The sequence below is a fragment of the Symsagittifera roscoffensis genome, chromosome 2 (assembly GCF_963678635.1).
Source record: "Symsagittifera roscoffensis chromosome 2, txSymRosc1.1, whole genome shotgun sequence".
Lineage (NCBI taxonomy): Eukaryota > Metazoa > Xenacoelomorpha > Acoela > Convolutidae > Symsagittifera > Symsagittifera roscoffensis.
In genome coordinates, this window is record NC_087063.1 from 78,270,252 (window position 1) to 78,288,656 (window position 18,405).

At 35.3% G+C, this 18,405-nt stretch overlaps 1 protein-coding gene across 1 annotated transcript; it reads right to left on the reverse strand.

Annotated features, from left to right (window-relative positions):
- Window positions 1–227: 227 nt before the first annotated feature.
- LOC134839425 (dnaJ homolog subfamily B member 4-like) lies at window positions 228–16,557 on the reverse strand. The gene is made up of 5 exons (XM_063854966.1): window positions 15,910–16,557; window positions 13,168–13,267; window positions 12,358–12,695; window positions 11,770–11,946; window positions 228–1,000 (listed from the first exon to the last, which is right to left on the reverse strand). Exons 1-5 carry the CDS (start codon window positions 16,087–16,089, stop codon window positions 236–238), a joined length of 1,560 nt encoding a protein of 519 aa, XP_063711036.1. The 5' UTR covers window positions 16,090–16,557; the 3' UTR covers window positions 228–235.
- Between the last annotated feature and the right edge of the window lie 1,848 nt (window positions 16,558–18,405).

An 18,405-nucleotide genomic window follows, 5' to 3' on the forward strand; every position in this document is an offset into this window, starting at 1 on the left:
TTAGGGAAAGCTCAAAAAATCCATTCGGCCGACCTAAAAAAAAGGTTGACAAAATTTTTGATCATAAGTGAACAATCTCCCCCTAAATCAGTTTGCCTTCACTTAATTGCGGGATAATTGTTCACTTGGTCTATTAGGGAGGGGAAAATTCTTCACGTTCAGAGACAAAAAGTGATTACATAAGAGTACTAAAGAGGGAGCCGAAATCCTGAAAAAAAAAATTTCAGTCAGAAAATTAGTCGGTTTTCTCGGAATTACAGACTACCAATTCAGGTTTTGTTTCATGATCAGTTTTTATATTGTTCTCCCCAGCAGCAAATGATTGCGTCTCATTTGCAGCAGCTGCTAACTTCTTTTGGTTGCTTGCATCAGAGCTGGATTCTTGGTCTAAATTTATTGACATTTTTTCCGGCTCCAAAGAAATTGTTGTTGCTATTACTGTTGACGGGTTTGAAATATCGGTCGTTATCGGGATTGAACTAACCGGATTTTCTAACTCTAAAATTACTGCGGTATCATTTTGGCCTGCGAGTTGTGCTGAGCTCGTATCCAAACCATTTACTGAATTAATACCAGTAAAACCAGGTGTTGTTGCATTCGTATCAGAAACTGTATTCGGGTTCTGGTCAGCAACATTTGCTGCAGTTTGATCCAAAACCGAAGTTGTAGGCTGTTCGGAAGCCAGTGACATATTTTGGTCGGAAACTTGTTTCGTTTTTGCATCGGAAATAATTTCTGTTTCTAGGTTGGAGTTAAGATTATTCTCTAGAATTATCCCAGCTATTTTATGTTTCCTGTCTTTGCTCATTTTGGCCGGGAACACAACTTCAAAACACACAATCAGATCTCCGAACTCGTTTTCTCGCTTAGACAGAGGCATCCCTCGACCAGCGATTCGCTTTTGTGTTTGCGGTGAGACTACTTCGTCGTCTTCTTCAAGGTGCAGCTCCACTGAACTTCCACTCAGAGTCGGAATGACGAAAGCGGTCGCAGCGAAGACCTAAAAAAGAACAAAAGGGACATAAGTTATTTTTAAATGGGCCTTGAATCTGTTATGTAGCAGCAACAAAAACAGCTGAACAAAAAACGGAATCCGCCAAATGAATGATTCCGTACACCAGGAAAGCCTTGCAGTGGGTAGGGCAAGGGCTAACAAAAATGTTCCGATGACTTTTGTCCAATTTTGCTTTAATAATTTGATAAACTTATAGAGCTTTTGGTTTTTACCAACCTAAGAAATTTTACGAGAAACAATTTTTTTTATTTAAATGCGTTTTCAATGACCTTCGGCTATACTTTAAAGGTAAAAATATTAAAATTTCATAAATTTTTTGTTTCACGATTGAGTAGAAACTTTGAATTCATTTTATTTAATTTGTTTAAGCTCGGATATTTATTCGGGACGTTAAATCAGTCATTTTTTGAAGTTCATAATTTATTAACTGAAAAACATTTGTATAAAAGTTGTTTTTTAAAGCATCCATTTCTAAAGCAGCTAAAATGTTAGAAAAAGATAACAATAGCAGCAAAACATATGCACAAAAAACAGCAATTTATAAGTTTTTAGCCATGATCTTTCTTTTTTCAAAACTTTTTTTTCATTTTTTGTATTCATTTTTTAAATTCGTTTTATGAATTGATTATTGTCAATTATTATTGGGAAAAAATATGAATTATTCAAAAAATAATTTTGAGGATAAAATAATTTATTTAACAAAACATAATGAAAACCTCAATTTAATTGATTTTGTTTGCCTCAAAAAACACCAACTGTATACAAAGTTTAGGAAAAATTTATTGCTTGGGGAGGAGATTGCACGGTAAGTTAATATGAAGGGAGGAAAATTGTCCTTTTCATCCTATTTTTTATTATGTTTAGCAGCAAATAAATTTTTATTAATCTTCAATAAAACAATTAGCAACTCAGCAAGTTGTTCTTTGCGCTTCTATTCAACCATATCACAAAATTTAAACCTCTTCAAACTTTTCAAAACTTTATTCAAAAATTCAACATGAATACGTCGGAAAAAGGATATTTTGACTCTTCTACCACACCACTAACTTTGATTTTTGTTCCGACTCGGAAAAAGCAATGAAGTTTGAGGCAACTTTTTAAAGAGATTAATTTAGACAATCTTAATAAGAGTTGTAATCAACTCATACCTCAATAAAAATATCAATTTCCTGAAACCAAACTTAATAAAATACTTTACCTACATTCATTTTCGGGCAAGTTCTCGGGGTTTGAAAATTGCTAATATTGCCTAGTTCTAGACTAAATATCGTGGGCTTCGAAGATTCTAAGTATGATGTTGAAAACGTTAAGCGATCTATTTACGCGTGGTGAATTAACTTGCTCTGAAAAATGTTTCAAAATGAACTGAGTCAAGCTAATTGATCATTTTATTGTTCCGACTTTCGAAGAAAGTGACGGAATAGTTTTGCTCGCGGTGTTCTTTTTCTCCTGAAAAAAAATTTGCCCTGAGATCAAATTTAAAAATTAATTTTACGTGTGATAGTTTTTTAAAAATTTTAGAAGGGTTACAGAAAGCCAATTTGGGACAAATACAGCGCGATATATTTCGCACCATTAACACTTCAGAGGAGATTTAATCCATTATAGAAATCGTTCAAACTAAATTGAGGCATCAAGTTTTTTTTAATACTTAGCATTTTGTACTTTATATAGAGAGTGGTGATGGTTTTGTAAATTTGATCCATTTTTGTAAAGCAAACACTAACACTTTTCTATAGAGCCAAAAATACAGTTGCAACGTTCAGAATTTTGACCTGATACGAGCAGTCTTCTTTTCTATGTGAAACAAACTATAAAAATCAATCTTGAATTTGACAGTCCAAAATTTATAGTATAAAATTTTGGGTCTTTCCTACCATCCCCCCCGCTCCCCAATTTTTAATTCAAATTTTTTTAAAATAAAGCAGGTAAAATGGAATTTTTTGCTTTCCGGTTGTTTTACGTGTTATTATGGCGAAATGCATCATGTTACGATGCAATATTTTTCTTCATACTTCACATCGTAACTTCACACTTTCAGCCATAATAGCACGAGAATAGAAAACTAGAAAAGTGGAGGGAAAGTGAAGGGCATGATTACGAGCAGTCTTGTTATAGTTTCGATTTTTTTTTTCAATGAATCCCCTTGTCATGAAATTTTGAAGGTGTTAGCTACTTAATGGCAAAGAGATAATTAGCCTTTCATAGACATATTTAAAGAAAGCACTAATCTTTTTGCACGTGCTGCAATTTACAGAAAAATCTATTCTGAGTTCCAGAATTTAGTAACTGTCTCAAAAATAAAAGAAAGATGTACCTTAAGGCTCTTTTTTCTTTAAATAACGAATCTTTTCGAAATCCCCTTCATAATTGAATCTCACTTTTAAAACACTATTTTGGCGTTGTCTCAATGAAATCAAACACGTAAAACAACTATAAAAAAGAAGGGCTCTGAAACTCAATACATGAAAGTCTATTTAAAATTACTTTTCTTGTGAAAAACTGCATCAAAACGTGTCAGCGTGAACAGGTGAACAGATTTTTAAAAACATTTTTTGGCTCTTTTTCCTTCCCCCCCCCCCCACCTCACGCCAGTTTCAACTTATTAGTTTAACGAGTGGTTTTACGAGATTGAGTATGAATACCAAATATGTTTGCCGTGGCCTTAATAGTCTGTATGTAAATTTTCATAACAATCGGAAAATGTGGTCAACAAATTTACATGTAAAAATTTGCAGGTGGGAGGGAAAAGGAAAAAGAGCCCATTTCTTACATGAAAAAAGCCATGTGAACAATTTTTGAACAGCCTAGTTTTGCAATTTTGCGAGAGGTGTGGGAAATTGGAAAAAGCCTAAAAAGTAGACAGGGGATGGACAAGAGACAAAAAAAAGGAGTTTTTTTGTGTAACCGCTAACTTCTCATTTTATTGCTATGAAAAGGACCTCATAACTGAAAACAGTAGCGGATTTAGAGGGGGGCTGTGCCTCCTCCCCTCAGGGATTTGACTGCTGTCGACCCGAAGGTTCCCGTTTTGTACTATTTTGAGATACCCAATTTCGGCTTTTGGCTCTTTCTTTCCCCCCCCCCCCAACCTCACACGAGCTTCAATATATTAGTGTAACGAGTGGTTTAACGAGGTTGAGTATGAAGACCAAATATGTTTGTCGTGGCCTTATTAGTCTGTATGTAAATTTTCATAACAATGGGACTATGTCGTCAATAAATTTAAATGTAAAAAATTGCAGGGGGGGAAAGAAATTGTTTTTGGCCTTTTCTCAAAAAAAGGTTGACAAAAATTTCAAAAGTTTTTTGAAAAACCTCCCCCATCGAGAAAATCCTAGATCCGCCCCTGCGTGAAAACGTGTTAGCACATAGTAAGTTTCAAGTGGAGGAACGGTATCGGTATCTTTTTGCTTTTTGCCCACCCACCTGCAAGTTCTTAAGAATCTAAATTTTGTTCACATTGGCCGATTGTAATGAAAAGTGACATGCGGACGAGTTAAGCCATGACAAACATATTTGTTCTGTGTAAGTAAACAAGCAAAACCACCTATTACATCATAAAATTGATGTCCGTGTGAGATGGGGGGGGGGGAGAGGAGGAAAAAGAGCTGAGGAACGGAAAGCAGCCGGATAAGGAATAATTATTTATGTCCATTTTTTTCCTGTCCCATTTTGCCCGATTATATTATTTATTGACAATTGAACTTCTTAACATAATTTAAACATAATTGGGCTCTTTTTCCTTTTCCCTGCCACCTGCTAATTTTTATATTTGAAATTACTAATCACTTTGTCCGATTGTCATGAAAATTGACATGCGGACTAATTAGGCCATGACAAACATATTTGTTCTTCATAATTAACCTCGTAAAATCACTCGTAAAAACCCCTCGTTAAACCATAAAATTCATGTTTGAGTGAGGTGGGTGGGGGGGGGGGGGGGGGGAAGGAAAAAGAGCCCATAATTGCTAATCAAGTCTGTATTTTATTAGAAACACTGTCTACAGCTTAAAGTTAAGATAGCAGAGAAAAAAGGGCCAAAAATAGCAGAATAAAAAGAGCCAAAAGAGCTTAAAATGATGAGAAGAGTGTCACTTCTGATCAGGAGTCGGGTTAATTGTTCTCGCACTGCAATTAGAAGACACTTCTCGATAGGAACGGTGCCTCTGGATCACCCACAACAGCTCATCCCATTCAGCACTCGCAACAAGGTTGCACTCGATATGATCAGTTACAGTATACAGGTGACGTCACAACATTCGAACACCTTTTTTCGACACCCCCCCCCCCCTGTACCTCGCACGAGCAACAGTTTTAAGGTGGTTTTACAAGGCTAATTGTGGAGACCTGGCTCTTTCCTCCCCCCCCCCCCCCCCCGCGCCCACCTGCAAGTTTTTTAAAATTCAAATTACTGTTCACATTGTCCGATTGTCATGAAAATTGACATGCAGACTAATTAGGCCATGACAAACATATTTGATTCTCATATTTAACCTTGTAAAACCACTCTTTAGCCCATAAAATTGATTCTTTGTGAGAGGGGGGCGGGGGAAGGAAAAAGAGCCGAGACGAGATATGTTTATTATGGCTTAGTTAGCCCGCATGTCAATTTTTTAACAATCAGAAAAAACCAACCAACATTTATTCCCCCTCCCCCTCATATCAAAATTCTGTTTTCATCGTTGATTTTTGCGTTATTACGGCTAATTTTGCAGGAAAAAGAGCCAACGATTGTCTTTTCTCATAACTTATGCATAGATGCGATGCTGCTTCGCAAAAGCAAGCAAGAAAAACGGCATAAAATAGCCCCGAAAAGGTAAAAAAAAGAGAACAAAACCTTGAAAAAAAAACATTTCTTATCTGCCGGAATCGACTCTCCAGCTTCGAGAATAGGAGAATATAACACATGATTCTGAATTGATCGGATCCTCACTCATGTTGGCGTTTTGTGTGAGTTTTGATTCAGAACGAGGCTCTTTTCCAGTTCCCCCCCCCCCTTTGTTAAATTACAAAAAGAGATGCTCAAAAATTGTTCACACGGCAATTTTCATGTTAGAAATTTTGTGAAAATTTGTTCAGCTGTTCACGCTGACACGTTTTAATGCAGTTTACAACACTAAAGATTGTTTTTAAAAGACTTTCATGTAATGAATTTCAGAAAAAATGAAAGGGGGGGGGGAGCTGGAAAAGAGCCCAGAACGATTGCTTTCGTGCTTCATTTTAAATGAGACAATGAAACTTGAAGTTACGAATCCGTCAGAGCTGGACATTGCAAAATGAAAACCTAATTTGCTTTCTCAAAACGAATCCTTTTCAATGGAACTCAAAATCTTGATGAATGGTAAATTTGTGAAAAACCCTAGTCGTATCGCTACATACTCACCAATTTCCAGCTTTATTGGTCATATCTGGTCAACTGGTCGCATCGGCTTTCTCAAAGAGACTATTCACGGCACCAACAGATCATCCTAGATGGACAACATTCTTTTTAAAAAGTTCTTCTGAGTGATTTTCATAAGCGTTATCAGCACCAGTACGTTGATATTTAGGAGTTTTGATTCAAATGAAGTATGTGCTAACAAACTTTCGATCTCTGCTGCAAACAATAGAAACTCATTGCGTTGATTGTCGCCAGCGTTAACAAAAACCGTTGATTTCGTAACTTCCTCAAAAAGAACGCCTTGGTTATCGCCGACCACCGTTCACTAATTGTGGCATTGATTACTTTAGTCCCTTTTACATTGCAGTCCACAGAAAAGCGATGGTGCTTTTCATTTACTTGCATGACTACTAGAGCCGTCCACATAGAACTGGTGCCTTCCATGGATACAAGTTGATGCACCATGAATGCAAGTTCATAATTTGTCGCTAGACGTGGTACAACCTCGATTATTTGGTCAGACAACGTGACTAACTTGCTTGGAGCTGAGAAGGAGTTAGTCTTGTGTGTTAAGACGTTGAATGGAAACGCCTCTATTTCTTTAGCGCACAAAATCATCACTTGGAAGTTCAATCCGCCTGCAATGTAAGGTACCAGCGTTCCTTCGATTTCCTTGAGGAGTTATTCTATCATCGAAAACGTTATGCTCGCGCGCAGAGTTAAGCTAACGCAATTTCGGCTCCTTGATTGAAAAATTCTGTTCGTACTGTAAGCAAACGTGTTAAGTGGCACTCAATCTCAAACGCTACTTTTAAAACAGGTGTCGTAGTCTGGATAAGAGATGTGCGAAGCCCTAGAGGTGACTACCATTAAGCACAAAACAACTCCATGAGTTAAGGCAAAGATGGATTTTCACATTCCGCAACTGTAACGACACGCACCGGAGAGACCGTTAAGCTCCTGCCTGTTCTCGCTCCGAAGGGAGCCGAGGATGTTCTCGCTGGAACCGTATCAAATTAAAAAATGATTCGCATATTTGGGATTCTAAAGTCGATAACTTTCTCGAAAGTCACGTTTTTTTGTCATTGTTACCAAAAACAGCTGACATGCCAAATAATCTGTTGTTTGTGCTAATTTTAATAAGAAATTAATAACGAGGGATGCCAATTTCGACAATTAAGAAAAGCAATCATTCTAAAGCAAAACTCACACAGTTTCATCGACCTGAGAAGGGATCTGATCAACTCGGAATATTAGTAATTGCCGGCTCTTTTCCACTTCCGCCATCATTGATTTTCAAGTTTAAAAAACTATTTTGACCAAGTCAAAATGCAATGAAAATTTGCATGGTCAACAAACCCACAGCTGTGAACAAATATGCTCATCATACCTTACATTGTAACATCACGCATTTAGCCGTTATTACAAGAAAATCAACTATAAAAATGAAAAATATGAAGTGTGTAGGGGGTAAATGAAAAGAACCCGGGTCAGTTCATTTGGTTAAAATTGAATAGGGAAGCAGATTCAATTGTAGTTATTCTTGCATCAGTCGACACTGTTTCGCTCTTCATATTCGAAACAAATTATTTGACCTGTTTCACCCGAGGCTGTATAGCCCCCCTCCCAAATGCTCAAAATGTATGGCAAGTCATGTTATCGGATGTTCACCTTATCGTAGATGTTTGTAGATGCACCATGAAAACTGATGTAGGTTCTTTTTCCTTTTCACCCCCACCTGCAAGTTTTTACAAGTAAAATTGTTGACCACATTGCCCGATTGTTATGAAAATTTACAGACTAATAAGGCCACGCACGACAAACATATTTGGTCTTCATACTCAACCTCGTAAAACCACTCGTTCCACTAAAAATTTGAAGCTCGTATGAGGTGGGGGAAAAGGAAAAAGAGCCCTGATGTAATTTATTTTTGTGTATGTGTTATACAGGGAGTGGTGATGTTTCCGATAATGACCCTCATGGGTCTGGTGGGCTTCTTTGCGGACGACATCCTGCCCAAGGGACTCTCGACTCCTTCCAACTTAGATGTGTTCCTCAACGAGCACGAACAGCTGTTCCCATGTGAAACTTAGACTCAAACACTGCCAAGGCATAATAACTCTGATAAATTATAACCAAACTAAATCCTTGAAAAACAGCCTGGCTTTCTGCCGTTTCCCTCCCTCAGCCACTTTTTGTACATAGACTCTAATTTACAGTCTAATCATTTGTTTTGCGAAGTTGTACACGAGGAAAAAATGAGTTTGTTATTGCGTAAAGCAACCATATGGCAATTTTCATGACAAATGGACTTCGTGGACAAAATTTAGAAACACAGAAAAATGGAATAGGCGGAAAATCGGTGGAGCCAACAATGATTCAATAACTAGTCAGTGTTAGCAATTACCACCTGGTGGGTGCAAAATTTAATCGAAATTACAAGCTCTCCGAAAAGGATAAAAATACATGATTTTGCCTTAACTTGATGCTCCTTAAACAAATGCTTTCAAAATGCACACAGACCCAAACACCCCCCCCCCATCTTCGCATAAGCATCAATTTCTAAATCAGTAGTTGTTTTACATGGCTAGGTAGGAACACGAAATGTGTTTAGGCTCATTTCCACTTACCTCGTTGCATTTCAAACTTCCTGTTTTTATACTTGATTTTTGTGCTATTGATTTTTGTGCGATAGAAACAATAGTTTTCAACAAAAAACTTTTATACCCCATTGAAGACATCGACTTTCTGAGTTCAAACTTATTTTTTTTTGTAAAGCTTCTGGCCTTTTTAATCTCTTTGCACCAAGCTACAGCATATATTTATTTCTTCAAAGTCAGCTTATGAACGCTATTGTTCCCAATGTCAGATACTTACAAAAGTTAGCATGCTAATAGCTGCTATGCTATTCCAAACTAATGCTCTCTAACACTATCTCCCCACCCCATCCCCTCATTTGATATGCAATTTCTAAAACAGTGTTTCAGCATTTTCATAAAGCATTGAAACTTTGTGCAGTGAACAAGCTACCAACTGTGATCAAATTTATTCTCTATATTTTTCGTTGAAACAAAGCTCCTGTAACCATAACAAGACTGCTCATATATCAGGGCAAAGCCCCGAATGTTCCGACTGTCCCTTAATTCATATCAAATCGTTTTTGGGGAAAAATATAAATTTTGAACCATATCAAAGTGTGACACGAAATTAATCCGACAGATTAGCTAGCCTCAATTCAATTGGGAAAGATTTTGTTGTGTGGGATAATTTGCCACGCATAAATAATTCGCGTTACGTTCTTACATTCTGAAAAAACTTTTCAAAGCGTGCATAAGTGAGTTCAGAACATGGTCAATTTAGCTATTTTCAAACCACCAGAACTTTACAAAAAATAACCGGAGGTAAAATCTCTTTTTTTAAGAGTTTGATCTCAGAAATTTGATATTTTTAATGGGGTATAAATTTTTTATTAGAAACTACATAAAACATATTTTACCTCCGCTTACTTTTTGTAAAGTTCTGGGTGTTTAAAAATTGCCAAATTGGCTATGTTCTGGGCTAAATTATGCACGCTTTGAAAAGTTTATTCATAAAGCTTAGAGCGTAACGCAAATTATTTATGCGTGGCGAATTATCCCGCACAACAAAACTTTTCCCAAGTGAATTGAGGCTAGCTAATCGGTTGTATTAATTTCGTGTCTTTTTCCGATATAGTCAAAAAGTATAAGTTTTTTTCCCAAAAGCTATTCGATTTGAATTAAACGATACTTTGATTTTTCAGGGCTTTGCCCTGATGTACGAGCAGTCTTGCTATAGTTCCAAGAGCTTTGGTTCAATGTAAAATATGGAGAAAAAATTTGTTCACAGTTGGTAGCTTGTTCAGTACACAAAGTTCAATGCTTTATGAAAATGCTGAAACACTTTTTTCGAAAATTTGTTTCAAATGAGAGGATGGGGTAGGGAGTTAGTAAAAGAGAGCATATGTTTGGAATCGCCTAGCTACCCGCATGCTAGCTTTACAAAGATCTGACCTTGGGAACAATAGCGTTCATTAGCCGACTTTGAAGGAAAAAAAATTATGCTGTAGCTTGGTGCAAAGAGAATAAAAAATCCGCAAGCATTACAAAAAAAAATGGGGATGAAAAACGCAGCAAGCTAATCACAATGAAGCAAATCAGCTCATTTTTTTAAAGACAAAACCTGACACTCAGTAGAACATAAATGAAAAAAAAAGATTGTGCAGCCTCGAGTGTTCCAACTGCCCTTTGGTGGATGTGACGTAGCTTGTGCCATTGAATGTTAGTGTTTTCAAAAAATAATTGAAAAAAAAAAAGAGTTTTTAAGGTAAATTATCATCCCTTACGCTCATTTTTGTGCCTATTACCGCTTATAATAGCAATTAATATATTCGTTTTCTAGTGTAGGTACATACATTTTTCTCTTGTTCTATTTATGTAATAATTTTTCCCCAATAGAACATCAAAAGACATTAGTCCCTGTCAAATGTTGTCTCTGAAATCATTCTTCGCTTTTGGTCTAAAAAGAGTATAAGGAAGAGTTTCACTATTCTTTCTAGTTCTTTTATAATGACCCCACAACTTCAACTTTTCGAATTTTTTTTTCAGTTAAGGTAATTTTTTCGGGGAATTGATATCATGCAATGTATAAATTTGTGCAGATAGCCTTTTAATTGCTATTCATTCAGGTCTACATCAATTCTTATAAACAAAACTTCTCAAGAAATAAGCATATTGATGAGTGTTCTAATTCTGTTAACAGCAATTTTTTCATAAAATTGTTTTGTTAAATTTGTAGTTTCCATATTCCTTTTCGTCTTACTTCATTATTTTTTAAATCGATTTCAGGACATGATATGCTTCCGTTCAGTCTGTCAATCGTATCCGTTTCCCTATTACTTTTTAGGCCTGTTGGTCGATTCATAAACTCATAAGTTTTTAACTGAGTAAAGCTGAAATCGAATTCGTTTTTCGAGCACACTTCGAGATTTAGATTCGAATTAAGTTATTTTGCAACCAATCTATTATTTTCTATTATAACTGTTAATTTGAGCAAAAAAACTTGGATTCTAATTCGGATTTTACTATTGTTAGCGAAAAATTTAAGGTTGTTTGCGGTTTGAACATAAGATTCGTACGGCCGCAACATGTTTTTGAAAAACATTTTAAACTGATACATCCGTCCTGCTAATAGGTTTTTTGCCTGTTGTTTGGCAGTTTAGTGGTTTGTTTTTCAACCAACGGTAGTTGCCCAGGTATTTGACCTTTTTCCATTTTGCAAGTTCAAGAACTCTAACTGTTCAAATTTTGATTCCCCAGTAAAATGAAATAGAAACTAAAAAACTGTCACCTACCTCTCTGAGTGATATCAGTTTGACAAATACCAAATCATTCCCCACTCTTCGAAACAGATCATGCTTTAGTTCGACCACAGTCACCACTAGATCTCCTGGCAGATGTTTGTGGTCTTCGTCTCCACAGCCCTCGTAGGTCAACTGGGTTCCGCCCTTCCATCCCGGCAACACTTCGACCTCCAATCAGGGATTTGACACGCTATTCGCAAAAACGGCGGTCGGAATTGTTTAATTGCATTTTTGAGTTCATTTCTTGTTTGCGATACATGAAAACAATTTGAAGCTGAAAACTAGCTTGAACAGTCAGGTACAGAGCACACATAACAAAAATATTCCGAAACCAAAATCATTGCAAAAAATATGAAAAAAAGTATTTGAAAGTGATATTTTTTGAAGTTACGCATTTTTTTTCTAACTATCACAAATTTTTTTTTTTCAAAATTCTTAAAATCTATCGAATCACAACCTTAGATCCTTTTCTTAGTCGGAAAAGTACAAAATTCCAAAAAAGCAAAAATCAGCAAAACTTCGTGATTGCTTATTGAAATAAGCTTTTAATGATTTTAACTATCAATGTCAAAACCCTGCCTCCAAGTCGAACGTTTCCTCCTCCAGCGTAAGTTTCTCTTCTTTCAGCCTTACTCGACTAAGTGATAATAGTTTGGTACATCCATGGTAAAGTTCTTCAAGTGTCAACATAATGTTTAACTCTTTGCTCGGCATAATTTTGTTCCTTGCTGGTTTTGAAGTTGAACTCGATTTTGGCTCCTTGGGACTCGGAGATTGATAAACTGGATGAGGGTAGTTTTGTGAGTTAACTCTTGTAGGTTTCTGTCTGTAATAACTACTAAAAACTCTTCTGTATATCTCCATTGGGTCGATTGGAGTTGCAAAGAATTGTGCTTGAATTCCGGCAGAATACGAGGCTAAAATTTATTTAACAAATAAATAATATTTTTTCATGGCATCCATTTTTCAAACATTTTTCAGCTCATAACGAGAAATGAAATTTTTCCGAACTTTAGCTTCAAATCTTGATTTAATCGCGACTCTGAGAACTCGCCCTATTTTAGATCATCCAGTTAAATGATTATTTTACTTTTTTACAACAAAAAAAGCACTAATAACTGTCTTCAAGGTTTTCGAAAAAAAAGTGACTAAAATGTAATTCTCACACTCCGTAAATAAAGTTTCTTTTAATTAAAAAAACAAAAGATGTGACACTCTTACCCATAATTCTTAAATACAACACTGCATTCTGTTAGAAATGCTTCGTAAATCTAAACCTTACTGGAGATATTCTTAGAATTAAACTGTAATTAATTGATTGACTGAGCTGGAATAGTAAAAAGCAGAAAACTTGAAAATCAGGAGAAAAAATGGTGCGACTACACTTACTGTTAGTGGAATAACGCCTCTGAGCTCTCTCCCGGTCAAGCGATGAGTCATAAAGAGACTTCTTTTGCCTGTCAGACAGAATAGCGTAAGCCTGCGACACCTACATTTGAAAACAAAAAACAGATATTTGCATCAATTGCGTTGCAAAAAATAGTCCAATAGTCGCAAAAAAAAACATTTATAGTTCCAACTGTTGAACAGAATGACAGAATTAATAATCCCACTTTCGAAGAAAAAACGCGGAAAATTTATGTTTATGGTACAAAGCAGTCCCATACAAAACAGTCCAAAATAAAACAGTCCGGTTTAAGGTCGCCGGTGGGCGCGCGTCGCCGCTTTGCGGCGATAACCGGCTATAAATTTTGTATTAAGTCCTACCCTCTGTTTGCAAGCTAGCAACACATTGGTGCGACTGCGGTGGTCACTATTTTATTCTTTATATTTTTTGAACAAAGGAAAATTCTCGGCCTACCGGCTTAGGACTGTTTTTCGTTACTTGGGACTGAATTGTTACTTGGGACTGTTTTTCGGACTGTTTTGTATTGGACTGTTTTGTACAGAAACGAGTCAAATATAGACTTTTAAATAAGCGTTTTGACGGAAATTTTTAACGCCATCTGAAATAAAGTGCTGTCTGGAGCACTTTTTTATTGTTCAGTCAAATTTCGGCAATCGAAATTGTAGTTTTAAGGAAAAAAGTTTATAATTCATTGAATATATTGCCTCCTGAGTTCAAACCGAAAAAGATATATTACCTCCAATTAATTTTTATAAACCTCTTCGGATTGAAATTTGCAAATTTCGCTATGTTATGGACTACTTCAAGCGCACTGTTAAATTTTAATAAGATGCTGAATGCGTAACGGGAATTGTTTATGCGCGACAAGTTATTCTGCACTACAATCTTTAATTTTGAAATTTAATGTTTGCTACTTACAGTCCCAAAAAGATCGTTTTCAATATTTAATTCCCTGAAAACTGTTCAAAATACATTAATGGGCAAACAGAACATTCAGGATTTGCCCTGATATACGTGTAGTCTTGTTATTTGTTAAAACTATTATTTTGATTACCTAAATAGGTCTGAAAAAATTACCCCGATCATCTATATCCACACTTTTTTCGAAAGTCATCGATTTTAAAGGGCAGTCAGACAGGGGCAGATTAATGAGGGGCGGGGGTTCAGACGCCCCTCCCTCCCAGATTTGGCCCTCTCTCCAATCAAATGGTCCCTCCTCTGGTATTATTTTATGACATCCAATTTAGGCCTGCTAGCCTTAATATTTTTCTAGATTTTTTGAAAATCTATCTCCTCGAAAAAATCTTAGATCCGCCCTTGCAGTCGAACCCCTCAGGTTTTCGCCCTGATGTGAGCAGCCTTGTTGTCTCGATTTTCGAAGAAAATGACGAATTATTTGTGCTCTGGTAGTTTTTGTCTCCAGAAAGAATTTGATTTTTAACTAGTCATTTATGACGAAATTTTTTCTCAGTTGAAAACTAATTTGGTGTTCTTGAGCTCAAATTTTAAAGGAAGTTTTCATTTTTGAAAAGTTATGAGAGTGTAAAAATTGCCGATTTGGGATAATTAATCTTGCTGTATGTTTCGCGCTAATAACACATAAGCGGCGAATCAATTCCTTCCAGTTATTGTTCACAATTGAATTAAGGTATGCTAGTTATTTTCATCTATACGTTCCTATATGCTAAATATATCAATTTATCTTGATACTTAAATTTTTTTTTAGTTTCATTTTTTTTTTCAAATCGAGATTATTCAAATTGTCGCACTGATACGAGTTGTCTAACTGTTTATTTTGTTCAGTTTTCATTGATATTGCTCACAGGCCATTGTGTTTTTTTTCATAAATCCTGATTTCAATTATATTTCAATTATAGCGTTTGTCGAATACATTCTGCCTTTTTTCATATTTCAGGCATATTCACATAATCCAAACTCAAAATTCCAAGCTTTTTTATGATACATGCCACATTGGAAGAAAAACCTCGATTGTAATAAGCATTTAAATTTGACATCTGTAATAAACTATAAACCGAAATCAACTGACACAATTTTACATTTCTAAAGGCCCGGGTTGGGTTGACCTCCATAGACCGAAAATGCTACTCATACAATTTCATACACTTAGTCGATGGGGAAATGCTAATCATACAATTTTCATACTATTTGCAAAATGAGTTTAACCGACTTCTAAAGTTGTTTTATTGTTGTTTTGGTATCGAAATTGGTGTCTCTTTATTAAAAAAAAAAAGAAAAAAATGGTATGAGAAAAAATGGTACGGAAAGCAAGTGAGGAGAATTTACTGTGAGAAAACATTTTTTCTCTGTTTTGTATTCTCTGTTCAGAGACTGCTCGTCGTATGGGACGAGAATTAAAATAATTTTTGCCTCATTTTGCTGGATTTATAAATGTTTAAAAATAAAATCATTAAATTTTCATGTATGAAAAAGTTTTAATTTCACAATTCCCATATATGAAAAATTGCTAGTCATACAAATTCCATATATGGAAAAATGCTAGTCATACAATTTCCATGTATGAAAAATACTAATCATAGACTTTTAATGCAATTTTCTGTACTTAGGGAATTGATTAGCATTTTTGGTCAACCCGGGGGTCTATCAAGTAATCTTGAGCTCTCTGATAAATGCGAGAAAAATATTTTGCAAGGGTAAAAAAGTTAAGTAATTGACATGTTTTGCGGCCTTTTTTAAATTTATACCTGGTGAAATTTGACAGTAGTCTGATTCGCTTCGTCATCCGCGGCCTCTTCTGATTTCTGTCTGTCCGGGTGGTACTTCAAGGCCAGTCTCTTGTACGCCTTTCTGATCTCGTCTTCAGTCGCTCCCCTCTCCACCCCAAGCACAGAGTACAGATCGGGGTTAGCTTCAGAAAATTTCATCGTCGTAAGTGGGGCAGAAAAAGTAGCGAATAAAAATATAAAATTCGAACGTCCAGTTTTAATTAAGTGAAAAAATGTTGATAGTTTTTAGAAAAAAAATAGTTAAGATAATAAAGTTTTAAAAATAAATCATCAAAATCAGTTTTAAAAAACAATAAAATAATAACAATTTTAATGAAATAACAAAATCAGACTAAGAAAATCAGCCGTCTAGTTTTAATGATCGCTCACACAACATAAAGTTTCAAATTGCATTGGTTATTTTTTAAATGACCGTTTCATTTAAAGTTCACTCCCCCAAGTTGGCATAAAGAGATTCAAAATATGTATAATTATAACTTCATAATAGCAACTGTTAAAAAACTAAAGGGCTATAATATACTTCGAGATATAACGCTACAATTGGCTCGCATAAACTAACAAACTAACTAAAACTGTCTTTAGTTGATAAAATAATTGAAAAATAAAGTAGAACTGTCTGCTGTTCAAAATATACAAATAAAAAACGCAAACGTCTACTGTATAAAATGCCACTCGTAGAACAAAACACAACTGTCAGCTACATCAAATCAGTATAGCCAGCTGTGATGCTGACGAATAATTGAAAGACTCAAATAATTGAGAAAAAACAGTCTTTAAAGAACTTTTTAGTTCAATTTTTTAATGCAACTAGTATAAAATTGCTACAGAAAGTACGATCGCATTTCAAAGCCACCTAAATGGGTTTTTTTGCACCAGAAGAGAAAAAGCAAACCCACGCGAAGTTGAGTTCACAGTAAAAAAAAAGTGGAAATACTATATTTAAATTCATTTAGATGATGTGAGGAGATAAATTACATAAATTAGTACAATTATAAATAGGAGTACAATCGCCGTGAAAGGCTTGATAAAAAATACTAAAATTTCAGCAGCTTGACCTTGTTGCACTAACTGCTAGGGTGACTTTTTTTTGCTCATTTTTACGAAAACTTTAACGTCAAATGTGTCATCATATTAAAGCCCTTTTGGTTGAGATTCAAATTCCAAAAAATTGAGAAAAGTTGTCTAGTGTCGAGAAAAACGGTTCTCATCTTTCCCATGTTCAGTCTATTTCGTACACATAACGAAAAATAGTGTGAGTTAGTTATCTACTTGTACATTCTAGCAGATTCTTAGCTCATTGACCCTTCTCCCCCTGCTACAAAAATCGGAAATTAATAAAACCAAATACTTTAAAGATTTTTTCTTATTTTTCAATTTTTTACTTAAATTACCGTGGTTGGAATATTCTGTGCTACTTGCATCGCAACCGGCTATCACTGCTTCAATTAGCTTTTGATTAGGAAAAGTTTGAAATAAAATTGAAGTCGAAGAAATTAAAAACCTATTCATTATAAAAAATTAACACTTGATTGAAATACCAAGTAACTAATTTTTATTGTAAATTATTATCAACAAGACTGCTTCTATATCAAGGCAAAACCCTGAATGTTCCGACTGTCCCTTAATTCATATCGAATAGTTTTTTGGGAAAAGAAAATATTGAGAACCTATTTATTTTGGACAATATCAAAAAGTGAAATGTAGAGTCGTACGAAATTAATACGACCGATCTAATAAGCTAGCCTTAATTCAATTTGAAACGACTTTGTTGTGCAGGATAATTGACAATTCGCCACGCATAAATAAGTCGCGTTACGCTCTCAGCAATATGAACAAATTCTTCAAAGAGCGCATAATTTAGTCAGAACATTGCCAATTTGGCAATTTTCAAACCCCCAGTACTTTACAAAAACTAATCGGAGGTTAAAAAATATATATATTTTTAAATTTAACTCAGAAAGTCGATATCTTCAATGGAATATTAAAAATGTTTGTTGAAAACTATTAATTCGATAAGCGAAAATTGATTGGATAAAAAATCACACCGAGCATAAAGATTCCGTTTTCTTCTGAAGTCGGAACAGAAACGAAAATTAAAATCAATGACTACAAGTCAGTATGGGTCTTTTTGCTTATACCCCCCTCCCCTAACTGGATATATTTGGCAATTTAAATTTCGATTTGGAATTGAAAGCGAGCGAAACAAGCAATTAGAAGCTGCTCGATTAGGAAATCTAGTGATAAATTTGCCATATTTTTGTTTCCTAATCGAGCAGCTGCTTATTAATTGTTTCCCGCTTTTCCGCCTTCCCGCTTTTCATTTCAACTCGCTTTCCCGCTTTTCATTTCAACTCGAAATTTGAGTTGCCAGATTTATTCATTTAGGGAGGACGTGTAACAGAAAAAACTCGTCAGTATTAACGATTTAAGGGAATTTTATTGTTGTCAGAAAGC

Coding starts and splice junctions, on each gene's coding strand:
- LOC134839425 (XM_063854966.1), bottom strand. CDS start 16,089: ATGAAATTTTCTGAAGCTAACCCCGATCTGTACTCTGTGCTTGGGGTG. Junction 12,696..13,167: donor GAGGCGTTATTCCACTAACA/GTAAGTGTAGTC, acceptor AATAAATTTTAG/CCTCGTATTCTGCCGGAATT. Junction 1,001..11,769: donor AACTGATATCACTCAGAGAG/GTAGGTGACAGT, acceptor GTTCTTTTTTAG/GTCTTCGCTGCGACCGCTTT.